The sequence below is a fragment of the Eulemur rufifrons genome, chromosome 24, assembly GCF_041146395.1.
Source record: "Eulemur rufifrons isolate Redbay chromosome 24, OSU_ERuf_1, whole genome shotgun sequence".
In the NCBI taxonomy this organism is placed as follows: domain Eukaryota; kingdom Metazoa; phylum Chordata; class Mammalia; order Primates; family Lemuridae; genus Eulemur; species Eulemur rufifrons.
The window spans coordinates 33729659-33743079 of record NC_091006.1 but is presented as its reverse complement, the minus strand read 5'-3'; the positions used below and the strand labels follow the sequence as shown (position 1 = coordinate 33743079).

Here is a 13421-nt window from a genome sequence, read left to right as displayed (position 1 = left end):
TGTTTTCAGTCTGTTTCTCTGTGTTGTTCAGATTGGGTGATTTCTTTGGGTCTCTATTCTAGTTCACTTATTCTTTCCTCTGTTTTCTCCATTCTGTTGTTGAGCCCATCTAATGAGTTTTTTATTCTGGTCATTATATTTCTTTAGTTCTAAAATTTCCATTTGATTCTTCTTTGTATTTTCTATTGCTAAAATTTTATATCTTTGGATATTTCAAGTGTGTTTGAAATTGCTCATTGAGCCAGTTTTATGATGACTGCTTTAAAATCTTTGTCAAATAATTTTAACATCTCTATCACCCTATCATCTTGGTGTTGACGTGTTTGATTATCTTATTTTATTCACTTTAAGTTCTTCTTGGTTCTTGGTATGATGAGTTATTTTGTATTAAAGTCTGGCCATTTTTAGATTGTGAGATTCTGGATCTTATTTAAATTTTCTTTTAGATGTCTTTCTCTGGAACCACTCGGGCATTTGTGGGAGGAGTATCAGCACAGCAGGGAGGAGGGGAAGCATTTTGTTAGTAGGAGCCCAGGTTCTCTGCTTGGTCTCTGTTTACACCGAAGGGGGAGGGGTCTGGCAGGTGCAGGTAGGGTTCCGACTCCCCACGTGATCTCCACCGACACTGTGGTGGGGGTGGCTACTCTCTCTGGCCAAAGGACTAGGAAAGAGAATTTTTAGACCAGCGATCCCCAACCTTTTTTGGCACCAGGGACGGGTTTTATGGAAGACAGTTTTTCCACCAGAGTGGGGCAAAGCTCAGGTGGTGATGTGCGGCCCAGTTCCTGACAGACCGAGAATCACTGTTTTAGAAAGTAACTGTTCCGGCCGGGCGCGGTGGCTCACGCCTGTAATCCTAGCACTCTGGGAGGCCGAGGCAGGTGGATTGCTCAAGGTCAGGAGTTCGAGACCAGCCTGAGCGAGACCCCGTCTCTACTAAAAATAGAAAGACATTATATGGACACCTAAAAATCTATATAGAAAAAATTAGCCGGGCATAGTGGCGCATGCCTGTAGTCCCAGCTACTCGGGAGGCTGAGGCAGTAGGATCGCTTGAGCCCAGGAGTTTGAAGTTGCTGTGAGCTAAGCTGATGCCACGGCACTCACTCTAGCCTGGGCAACAAAGTGGTGAGACTCTGTCTCAACAAAAAAAAAAAAAAAAAAAAAAAAAAATTAGAAAGTAACTGTTCTATTCCAGCCAAATACTGCAGAAAAATACGTGGCTCCACCCACACCAACAAAGGTCCGGCAGGGACCTAGACTTTGTGAGGCTATAACAAGGCACCCCCAACACTCCTGCCAGGGAGGTATCAAAGAAGGCCACATGAGGAGCTGGGACTTTCATACCTGCTGGCTGGCAATGAACCATGACCCCATGGTGTCAGTGGAGACCTTGCAGAGAGCCTGGACTTCTGAACTGCCACCACCAACCCTGTCCCCCCGCACCGGCCCCCCGCCCCCCAACAACAAGAAAGTGCTCTTCCCCCTCCCCTTGGGTTGGTGTCAGCGGAGGCCTAGTGGAAAGTCAGGACTTTGATGATTGGTCAGTGTGTCTTTGGGGGAGTGGGAGGAGTGTTTTCGTATTGTAGGCAACAATTTGGTACTCAACCATTTTTTCACCCCTAGAATGTTCACATGCAGCCCAAGTTCATTGCTACAGTGAGACAGAATCCCGCAGTGCCTTTTCTTCTTTCTCTGTTGTGGGTTCCTAGCTGACCTGATTAGAACACTGTGGTCAAGGACAGTGTAATCCTCTGAGTAAGGACTTGATTATTGTCTTTTATTAGCCCAGAAATAGCCTTTATTCCTTGCATTGCTATAGTGTGCAATTTCATGAATATAGATGCACTAGGGTGTAATCATCAGATGTAATATAAAGCAGTGGTCTCACTTATACTTGATTTCCACTGAAAACACTGGTTTTTCTTTGCCATTCCAGTACCTTCTCCTGGCAAATTCCGCTCCCCTGCAGCACCATCTCCTTTGGCGCTCCGGCAACCAATGAAAGCGTTTAGTAACCATGGCTCTGGTTCTCCTGGTAGCCAAGAAACAACACAGCTCACACAAACCACCTCCTCACCTGGGCCTCCCATGGTTCAGAACACAGTCTCAGCAAATCCTCCCAGCAATATCAACAGCACTACTCTAACAAGACCTGCAGGGACAACCCCCATGAGAAGTGGCTTGCCCAGACCCAGTGCCCCTTCTGCTGGGGGCATACCAGTGCCTCGCAGCAAACTTGCACAGCCTGTTCGCAGGTAAGTGGCAAATGTTCTATTTCGGCATTTTTGAGTATATGAAAGTTGGCAAACTGGAATTAGCCTGATCTGTACATTGGATAGTAAACATAGAGAGTCATGGTGGGTTCCCAGTAGAGTTTTTAGTACAATTTGAATAAAGCATTCATTTATTGTTTTAAAGAAATCCTTGTTTGGGACATTATACCAGTTTGGTTCAGATTAAGTTTGTCCAGATACCTTAACATGATTAAATATCTCAGAGGACTCCTAGAAAAAACTGTTGGAACCACTCAATTTGGTTGTGATATTTGTTCATTTTAAATATAATGGTATTCAGCATATGGTCCCAGTAATCAGGAAGATCACTTGAGGCCAGGAGTTTGAGACCAGTCTGGGTGACATAGTGAGACCATGTCTCTTTAAAAAAAAAAAAAAAATTCAATAAAGATGATAAAGGCAAGTTAGAATCTAGAGTGATAGTTAAGATACAACTTTTAGCCACTAAGTCTAATATGTAAGCATGGTTTTCACACCCTGTTAAAATTCAGAATTATCTATGGAATTTATATAAATGTAGAGGCTTAAATTTTACCCCCCAGAGAGTCTGTCTCAGCAGGTCAGGTATGAGGCCCAGAATGTGGGTGTGCTGTTGTTTTTGTTTGCTTGTTTAATCTTCAAGTGACTGTGAACCCACACAGGCTGGGAACCATGCATCTGTAGACTTGATCTACCTTTCAGAAATGGGACTATGACCATCAGTACACCAGGGTGTCAACTATAATTAAGCTGGAAATATTTATTTGCATGAAAAAATGCTTTCCTCTTGTAAGCATTTAAACTGAATTGCCCATACTTCCTTAATTCTAAGATAAACATTTTATATCTCCAAATTCAACAGTAGAGTCCAACAGCTTTTTGCTCTGCACTGTGATGAATAACTTACCTTGTTTAATCTTCACAATAACGTTAAATAAGTAGGTGTTCTTACTATTTTTCAGAGGAGGATATTGAAACTTAATGAAATTAAGTGATTTGCCTAAAGCCACACAACTAATGAGACCTTCAGGTCCAAGTATGGCTGACTTGACAGTCCTTTTAACCACTGTCCCATACTGGCTCTGTAGTGAGGGTGACACCAAACCTCTAATATCACAGTCATCATTCTGCCTCTCAGAAAAATATAGTAAGATTGGTTATCCGTGTGGTTGGACAAGGTGAGACAATCTCTTCCCTTCTTGTAATCTAGTGGCTGTGTTAACATAAAAGGAAGTCATCTGGTGGTGCCCAGTAAAACTTGAAAATTGTGAGAATGCCGAGTGTGGGGAGGTTGGTGCTGATAGCTGTGTGAGCTTCGGATTAGTAGTTCCCTCGAACAGCCTTCATAGGATCCTGATGCCACCTGAAAAGTTATTAATATATGTAGGAGATAGTGTGATAATATTTCATAAAGACATGCAAATCATGTAAAATTGCTTTATTTCAGATCCTTGCCAGCTCCTAAAACCTACGGGAGCATGAAAGATGACAGTTGGAAAGATGGCTGTTACTGACCAGCAGAGACAAGAACGCAGAGGTCCACGGTTTCATGGATACCCCTTCACCAGGCTACAAAACAACTTTTATATGCAGACTGTTCAGATAAGACTCTCGGGATTTATAAAATCCCAGCCCTCTCTGTCTTAATTAGCACAAACCGGCAGAGATCATCAAACAGCACTTTAATGACATTTAACATCAGATGTGTTTGGTAATCATACAATCACTCTCCATGGAATCACTTTTAGTTTTGTTTAATAGAAACTAAGTTGATTTTTAAATATTTGACAGAGGCCAATATCTGGGCATATACCTAATGGATGCCAAAGAGAAATGCCCATTTATAAATGAGAGAATACCTTTGTACACAAGAAAATGGTGAACTCAAGCTATCCAAAACTTCACATTCAACCTAATTTACTGTATAAATAGTATCAATAAATATTTGTGTTAAAGAGAACTAATATTCTGACTAATTATCTAAACTATTTCACTAGTGTTTCGCTAGTACTCCAGGAAGCTATAGATTGAGACTGGGGGGAAAGAGGGAGGAAGAAACCTGGACTAGAGATTTAAAACATGATCCCGAAATTTAGAATTCCATAAGTTATTTTTGCAGATTCATTAGAAAAGTTACCGTTTTATTTAATCCTAAGTTTTGGCTGTAGCTCCCATGTCACCACGCCCAGGTAGTGCTACAGCACACATCCGTCACATCGCATCGACACATCAGACTTCTGCGTGTTTGTTTTGATTGCCAAAAGGGCTTAATATCAGTTGTACAATCTTTCTAAACTTTATAGTTCCTGGCTCAGGAAAGATGGCCTTTGCTATTGAAGCCAACTTCTTCACATGCTGTTATCTGTTAAAGAACTAAGAGATCTTGTTTCTATCAGCAGGTTTTCATGATAGGAAAGAGCAAGTACTGTGTATCTTTATTCTTGATACAACAACACCTCAGTGCTTACAACCTGGAACAAAACCATACAGTAAGAGAGAGGGGGGATAAAAATCTATGCACTTAACCTACACATCTCTAGTGATGACAGTTGTATTGTTGTTATTAAATGGCATAACGGTCTATTATGTGGTAGGAAAATATAGCCTGCTAAATCCTACTTAAGTTGATCTATTTTAAACTGAATAACTGCATAAAACATCTTTTGAAAATACTGTCCCTTTTGACTTAGATTCTGCCTTACATCAATTTTGCATTTTTGGTAACAAGCCAACATATAATTCTAGCCTGTTAAATACTTGCTCTGTAATAGCTCTTATATATCTCCTTAAAATCACCTATTTCAGTTTTATCAAGACTATTACCAGATTAAAACTTCCTTCTGTAACAGGCTTCTCATTTTTGATAGTGAGGTCTGTTTTTAAATACTTAATTTGAACAGTTCTAAAATATTGGCAGTTGGGTCACCTAAAAGATTTTAGAGATTTGAACATAAGTTCATTTCCTGTTAATTAAAGACATTCCATAAGTTGGCAAAAGAAATTGAGAGAGAGAAATGGAAGGTTTGATATTCAGGACAGCATTCAGATCGCTAGGTTGAGAGAATGTTAGAAACTTTAACCAAGACTTTCATTCTGCCGTGACTGACACCATGGTAGTCTGTGCATTAGCTTGACCAGCGTGGAGGCTTTCAGTTAGCACAGGCAGCTGGAGGTTTAAACTGCCGGTACTATGCATTTGGTGTATACTGCAAGGACGAAATGGTATCCTTGAATTTGAGGGTGATGGGGCAGGTCAGGAAAGGATGGTGCCAGAATTCTGTGTGATGATGAACTAAAAAATGTTGCTTTTCAGAGGAAGATAAAGAAAGCATCAGCTCTTGGGAGGGGGGCATCTCATGTAAATCTAAGTAAGTAAAAGAAAGAACCAGCCACTGTCTCTTTTAAAAACCACATATACACAAAACAGGTCTCAGTTTTCAGTGCAACGTTTTAAAAATATATATGCTGCAATCTAAGAATTAAAAGGAATTTTAATATTATGAAACACTCATTACATTTTTTAAGTTAGGTAATCAGTTTCAAAAAGTATTCAGGTTATTTAACTTTGTTTTTAAATGGCTGCATCAGAAAAAAACTTCTATTTTTTTTTTAATTAAAATATTTCATCACTTGTTAAAACATTTATTTTCGATCTGAGTTTGGTAAAGTATTATTTTACATGCTGTTGTACTACCACAGACTATTGGCTTTTAGTTTCCTAAAGAGAAAAATTGCCTTTTTACTAGAAAGCCTTTGTGTATTGCCAATTTTTCTGTTTGGGAAAGTCTAAGGATTTACTGTGGTCAGTCTTACAGGAGAAATGTGGATTTGATAAACTAGTGCCTATGATTTTAACTTATGTTTGATATATAGTAGTAAGGGTTTTACGAATGTTGATTATTTTGTGCCAACAGCCCAGAATTGTCACTTATATGTAAGCAGAAAACTATGAACTCTGCTTCCAAAGTTATTTAATTTTCTCAGTGTTTGAATGTTATTTTTTGTAAGTGTGTTAATAAAAGTGTAAAGAATTGGAAAAAAAATATAAATATTCTTAACTCAAGCATTTGCTGGATCATTTTTCTACAGAACTTGTTTGTATAATATAAAACACTTTCTGAAGAGTTGACTTTTTTCAGTTTTCATATCCTGGAAATCACATTTTGTAAAACTGGGGACCATTCATAATTGTCAGATACTTTTTAAAATTATCTCAATACATCACTTTTATAGAAGCAGTTTTTTTGAAAGAAAATTAGATACATATGTGGCCCCAGATGTTTGTATGACTCTAGAATGATCTAGATATGTATGTTTAAATTAACTTTTTATTGAATGTACAGGTGTCCATTTTTGACATTACGCATGGTCCTTTTAGATCACATGAAGTTTGATTTGCAAACATTTCTATAGCCGAACTTGTATATGTGGTTGCCTCCTTAATAAACAGCCTGACCATAATGTTTACTATTAAATTTATATTCGTTTTTTCAAGTGTTTAATTTCTGGATATGGTAAAATACCTTTTTTTCCCCCAGTTGCCTACAATTGGTTTTACTAAATTATTCAGTTGGTTTTTTCAACATAAACCCAAATCATATTGCCCTTTCAGATTTAGACTTCATGGGGTTGAATTATATCATATTTTCTCTACCCTAATTATTTCATATGTGGACTATTGGGAGTAAATTTATAGTTTACTCTAAATTGGTTTGTTCTTGGAACTTTTTCACCTGCTGTGAATCGATATCTAGTTAGAAAAAGCTAGCATAGATAAAACAAGCAAAAAGCCATTATGTGAGTTTCCAAGAGGGAAAAGTAATGCATTTTCAAACCAAAGACAAGGTGATTATCTGCATTTTTTTTTATGGATGGAGAAATCAAGAATTGTACACTGTTTAATTGTACACTGATTTCCCTAAAATCCTTTAGGAGATGTTTGCTGTGCCCCATGTTAGAATTAATCTCACTGGTAAGAGAAAAATGACACCCTCATGTTTGAATTTTCTCCCAAGCCAGCCTAAAACTTTGAGAACCGTTTAAAATTAAACGTCACTATGTCACTATACTTGTAAATCACTGAATGGGAGGTTGCCTAAACTTGTTATATACATAGTGCAATAGGAAATATTTGCTATATCAAAGTTTAGCTTTGAGTTACAAAAGCAGAATAAATGTTAGAGAAACTAACTTGGAGGGAGTGAACAGGATGCTCACGTAAGTGTAAAGTCAAAATCAGCAACCACCAAGGTATTTTGACTGAACCTAAGTCTGGGCTAAATGGCCCCCTGGTTACCAGTCTGCAAATGGAACAGATTTTACTCATGGACTTTATTTACTACAACTCGATTAAAACTATGTTAACTGCGTGACAGTTTAAAACAAATTCTTATCTACATTGGGTCATCTTAGCATTTTCATTTTAAAAATAAGAAAAATCTGATTTTGCAAGTACAAGACATTTCTGTAAAAAATAAACTAAAAATATTTAGAAGTATAAAAGTGAAAACTGATAGTTGCCTGCAGTCCTATCGTCCAGAAATAAATAGTGAAGTATTGACCTAACATGGTTATAAAATATTAAGTGGAAGAGTAGAAAGTCATCTTTTTCAAATGTAAAAATGTTTTTCACTTAAAATGCTGACATGAGTTTGCTTTTGCACAGAGGTATACATTAACTGCTATTGAAAGCTTGGCACGTATCTTAATTCCTGATTGCAGACATTGCTTGATAAAATCATATTATTTGTATTGTTATAACACTAATTGGCTTTTATAAAAAGTTATACATGTTTATTATAGAAGTTAGAGAAATATAGTAAATTATAAAGAAGTAAAAGCACTTAATTCCATACGTAATCAACCAATTATATTTGAAGATATTCTGTTTTCTTTTTTTTCTTATGAAATTGGAATCACAGTCATGCTTCACAGTAACTTTTTCTTAAGTCTGAAGTCACTTATGACTGCCATGATTTAGGTGAATGCTGCTGCCAAAAAAAATTGTATCCCAGAAAGAATATAAATATTAATGCTAAAACTTTAAGAAACCAATATTATCATAATCCTTCATATAGTATCCTTTATTGATGCTTGAACTGCCCCCCCCCACAGTCTACCAAGCCATAAATTGACAATTTTGATTGAATACAATGCCAGTTTTTAAACAAGATACCTTTAAATAAAGAACAGGCACAACCAAATAAAGAATTGAGATAGTCTACATTAGAGTTCTTAAACTTGGCCAGGCATGGTGGCTCACGCCTGTAATCCTAACACTCTGGGAGGCTGAGGCAGGAGGAATCGCTTGAGGTCAGGAGTTCAAGACCAGCCTGAGCAAGAGTGAAACCCCATCTCTACTAAAAATAGAAAAAATTAGCTGGGCGACTAATGATAAAAAAAATCAGCCAGGCATGGTGATTTGGCACGCACCTGTAGTCCCAGCTACTTGGGAGAGTGAGGCAGGAGGATCACTTGAGCCCAGGAGTTTGAGGTTGCTGTGAGCTAGGCTGACACCACGGCACTCTAGCCCAGGCAACAGAGCAAGACTCTGTCTCAAAAAAAAAAAAAAAGTTCTTAACCTTTAGAGTCACCTAAAGGGCTGTTAAAACAGTTTACTGCATCCGACCCCCAGGAGTGCCTATTCAAAAATACAACTCTTGTCCCAAGTCCAAAAATTGTAGGGATAGGGTTCCCCAGCATAGGTCAGGCGCCCATTACCTGACTAACTGGCTGTGGCCAGAGGGTTGGGGTTAAGTTGGAACAGCCTAGCTCCCATGGAAACCGTATGGATGGAATGGGGGAGACCATTTTCCACAGGGGATGCTGTTCCCAGTAAGTGGGCCAAGTCCTGGGCAAATAAAACAACAGTGCACATCACACATGTCTCAGTGCATGTCATATAAAATGATTGTTTCGTGTCAGTAATCACATTTTCCTGGAGGAACCATTTGTAGTGAGAGAGAAAGTTCTTAAAGTATTTGAGCTCTTGGCTCAATTATTCATGAGGTCCTGTATTATTCCCGTTCTTGAATTCCACTAGGCACCTAGGTATCCTTATTATAAATTCCTCTTAGTACACAGGCCAGTTTAAGCCACGGTTCTGTCATTTGCGATCAGAATGAAGAGTTAAAATTTTCAAATGTTTTTAAAATTCATACATCTGTCCAAAAAAGTACACAAAAACCACTATGTAGACAAGAAATAGAATCTTCGCAGCACCCCAAAAACTCCTAACGCCGCTTGCCAATTATTACCTCCTTCCTCTTCAAAGATAACAGCTGTCCTGACTTCTAACATCATACAGCGATGCACCTAGTGACGTCATGGCCAACATGTCACTCACGTGTTTGTGGTGATGCTGGTGTCAGCAGACCTGTGCCTCCAGTCATATAAAAGTATGGCACATAACACTTGATAAACAATCACGCTTATATGTTTACTTTTTAGCCTCACTTTAGAGCGTACTCCTACTTATTAAAAAAAATGTTAACTGTAAAACAGGCTCAGGCAGGTCCTCCAGGAGGTGTCCAGAAGTCACTGTTACCATAGGAGATGGCAGCTCCATGCACGTCACTGTCCCCGAGACCGTCCAGCGGGACAAGATGTGGAGGTGGAAGACAGTGATACTGATGATCCTGACCCTGGGTAGGCCTGGGCTAATGTGTGTGTTTGTGTCTTAGTTTTTAACAAAGTTTTAAAAGTTTTTAAAAATTTAAAAATAGAAAAAAGCTTTTAAGGATAAGATACAAAGAAAAAAATATTTTTGTACAGCTGTATAACACATGTATTTTAAGCTGAGTGTTACTACAAAAAAGTCAAAGTTTTAAAAATTAAAAACGTGTCAAGCAAAAAAGTTACAGTAAGCTAAAGTTAATTTATTAGTGAAGAAAGAAAATTTGTGTTATAAATTTAGTGCAGCCTGAGTGTCCAGTGTTTATGAAGTCTACGGTAGGGTAATGTCCTGGGCCTTCACATTCACCCACCACTCACTCAATGACTCTGCCCAGAGCAACCTCCAGTCCTGCAAGCCCCATTCATGCTGGTGCCCTGTACAGGTGTGTGTGTGTCTCTCTCTGTCTGTCTGTCTCCATCTCTGGCCCCACACATACACCTCACTAGCAATCTGTTGATAAATCTTGTTGATTCTACCTTCAAAGTATGTCCAGAATCTGACCTCTTCCCTGCTTCAGCCCTCACTCCCACACAGCCACAGGCGTCCTTTAAAAACCTAATTCAGTCCTATCAATCCTCACCTCAAGTCCTCCAGGGGTAACCGTTCACTCAGCATAGAAGCCAAAGTGTCTGCTGCCCCCACCTCCATTTCTCCGGCATCGTCTCCTCCTCCCTCCACTCCAGTCAGCTCCCCCCCCAACCCCGGCCCCCAAGCCCAGCCTCAGGCACACGCCCACTCGAGTGGCCCGATAGCAATGTGGGGAACCCCCAACCTGCTCCAAGTCTTTGCTCCTGTGTCACCTTCTCAGTAAAAGTTGCAACTCAGCCTCTCCCCCGGCTCCTAATCTTTTTCCCCAAGCTCCTCCTCTTCCGTAGCACTCACCACCTCCCAGCATCCCATGTAATTAACTTATTTTACGAATACAATATAAGCTTCATGGGAGCAGAGATCATTAATTTGCTTATCAATGTATCACAAATACCCAGCACCGTGCCTGGCACAGGGTGGGCACTCCGATATTTCAAATATTTGTTGAATGAAAGTACTGCTGGTGGGAGTCTTTTAGAGAGCAATTTGTAACACTTAAAATTTAAAATGCACCCTTGGATCCAGTGATTCCACTTCTACGAATTTATCTGACAGATAGGCCTGCACACGTGATTGTGTAGGTAAGAATACAAGAATATACATTACAGTGTTATTTGTGGCCAAGGCTGGACTTAAATGTCCCTCGGTAGGAAACTGGTTAATTTCTGATATGTTATTCACTGAAATATTATGCAGCTGTTAGGAAGATCAAGATACAGTAGCTCTGTAGGTAACACTGTGGAATAACCCCCGAGATGCATTGTTGAACGTAGAAACAAGCTGCCTGCAGCCGTTTGTGGGATAAGAAGGGCTGTGAGTCACCGTTGCTTAATTAGCAGCGACTGCGGCTGGAGGAACACGGCAGACCCTGGGAACTGGCTACCTGTGGACAGGGAAGTGGGGACCGAGGTTGCCCAAGGGAAGGAGGTAAGGAGTCTGCCTTTTACCTGAATTGTCTTCCATGCTGTCTGAATTCTTTACCATGTTCTTATGTACACCCACTCCTTTTTCAAAAAGTACAGGAGAACTATCACCCCTAACTTCCTGGCCCCCTCAAAACACCTATTTGACTTACTGGAATGAGTAGAGTCTGGCCTGTGGGACACTCTTCATTTGGCCTTCTCAGTCATGTCGTCGTAAGTTTAGATATGTGCGTCACAGGAAGCATGTTTATGGATTTTACTTTAATGTTTTTTGACTTTATCAAGGGTTTTCTAAAGAAAAAAAAGCTGCTTCTGCGTCTGGTGTAAAGTTATCAAGAGCATTGTTCGTTACGTGCCTCAGCAGCCGCATACAAAGGCCCGGGTGAGAACTGTTGTCCAGAATGCAGTATTGGAAATTGTCCTCACTGTGAACTAAAACAGAAGCTTAAGCCCCCCCACCACCAGCCAATTCAATGGACCCCCCTCTTGGCCAAGGGGACCCACCCCAAAATAAAAAAACCTTACAGCTGAGTTGCAGACCATGAGGAGAAGGGAGGTCAGACACGCCTGGATAGGCCCCATCCCTGTTGCAGTTATTCTTTGTAACAATTAGATACCAAGTCATCAACAGGCCTAACGCCAGGCGAGACAAGGTTAAACCACACCTGTAGGTCATCAGTTTACTTAACAGATTGCTTGAGTCTCGGGAAGTGTTCTGTGGCTTGTCTCTGATTAACAGAAGTCCTTATCTTAATTTAAAACATTCTAAGCCTTTAGACAAAGCTTCATTTCTTTAACCAATTACACATCAAAGAATCTTTAAACCCATCTATAACCTATTAATCCCCTGCTTTGAGATGTCCTGCCTTTTCAGGCCAAACCGAGGTACATACACAGTCCGTGTATTGATTTAAGACTTCACGTGTAATTCCTGTCTCCCTGAAATGTACAAAACCAAACTGTAACCCAACCACCGTGAGACCACTTGCTCAAGGCTTCCTGGGCATGGCTCTCCAGGCCATGGTCACACTTAGGGGGCTCAGAATAAAACTCTTTTAATTATTTTACAGAATTTGGGTTCTTTTCTGTTGACATCTCTCTTGAGGAACTGAGGGCGCCCCCTCGTGGATACAAGACCTAAGTGCTTTACCGTGTTTGTATTTTTGTCCCTGTTGCCGGAAAGTTTACATCTATATATGATGCTCAATTGCACCAACTGAATCTATATTCTTACAGCCTGCTTTGTTTCAAAAAGGGTTTCAGGTGGTTCACATAAATACAAGATGATGTGTTTAATTTGCTAGGAAAATGGTGAAGTGGAGAGGGTAGGAGAGACCTCATGCAGGTTTGCTTCTCTTTCCTTTTCAGAGCCCTGAGCATGTTTTTATTTTATTCTATGAGTATTCTCTTAGAAAGAAATAAGGTAAACAGAAGTAAGGAATTCTTCTTTACATTTTTAATCTAAATATCAGATCTTTCTACCTATTTTCATTCTACAGCAAGCTAGCGAGGCTTCTGTAGGTTTAACTTATTTTGCACAGCCCTAAGCTGTGGACTGAGAACAAAACCACTCCTCATAACATAATTTATATAATTTTGCAATTAAGTTAAACATATGGGTTTTGTAGGCAATAAAGGAGATTATGGCTACTAAATAAGTGTGAGCAAAATCTGTGAAAGCCTTTTACAAAAAGTTTTTATACAAGCTTCTTTATCCTCATTACTTTAAAATAACATGAAAACTGGTTTTCATTAGAAAACTCATCTACAGCCATACCACCCTGAACGCACCCAATCTCGTCTGATCTCGTGAAGCTAAGCAGGGTCAGGCCTGGTTAGTACTTGGATGGGAGAAAATTCAAGCTTCAGTGGTAGACATCCTTCTTTTTCTACCCTTTTAGAAATTTTTAGAACCAGCGTTCATATTCTTATGCCTTGAAGATAGAGCTTCTCTGAAAA

General features: G+C 39.5%; 1 protein-coding gene across 2 annotated transcripts in view; it reads left to right on the top strand.

Annotated features, from left to right (window-relative positions):
* The window catches only part of SLAIN2 (SLAIN motif family member 2), a 57446-nt gene extending 51606 nt beyond the window's left edge, over positions 1 to 5840 (top strand). For both annotated transcript variants that reach the window (XM_069456767.1, XM_069456766.1), the window contains 2 exons: positions 1940 to 2258; positions 3724 to 5840. In XM_069456767.1, coding sequence (XP_069312868.1) covers positions 1940 to 2258; positions 3724 to 3790 — 386 coding nt within the window. In that variant the 3' untranslated portion in view covers positions 3791 to 5840. The remainder of the gene's footprint in view (positions 1 to 1939; positions 2259 to 3723) is intronic.
* The last annotated feature ends 7581 nt before the right edge of the window (positions 5841 to 13421 follow it).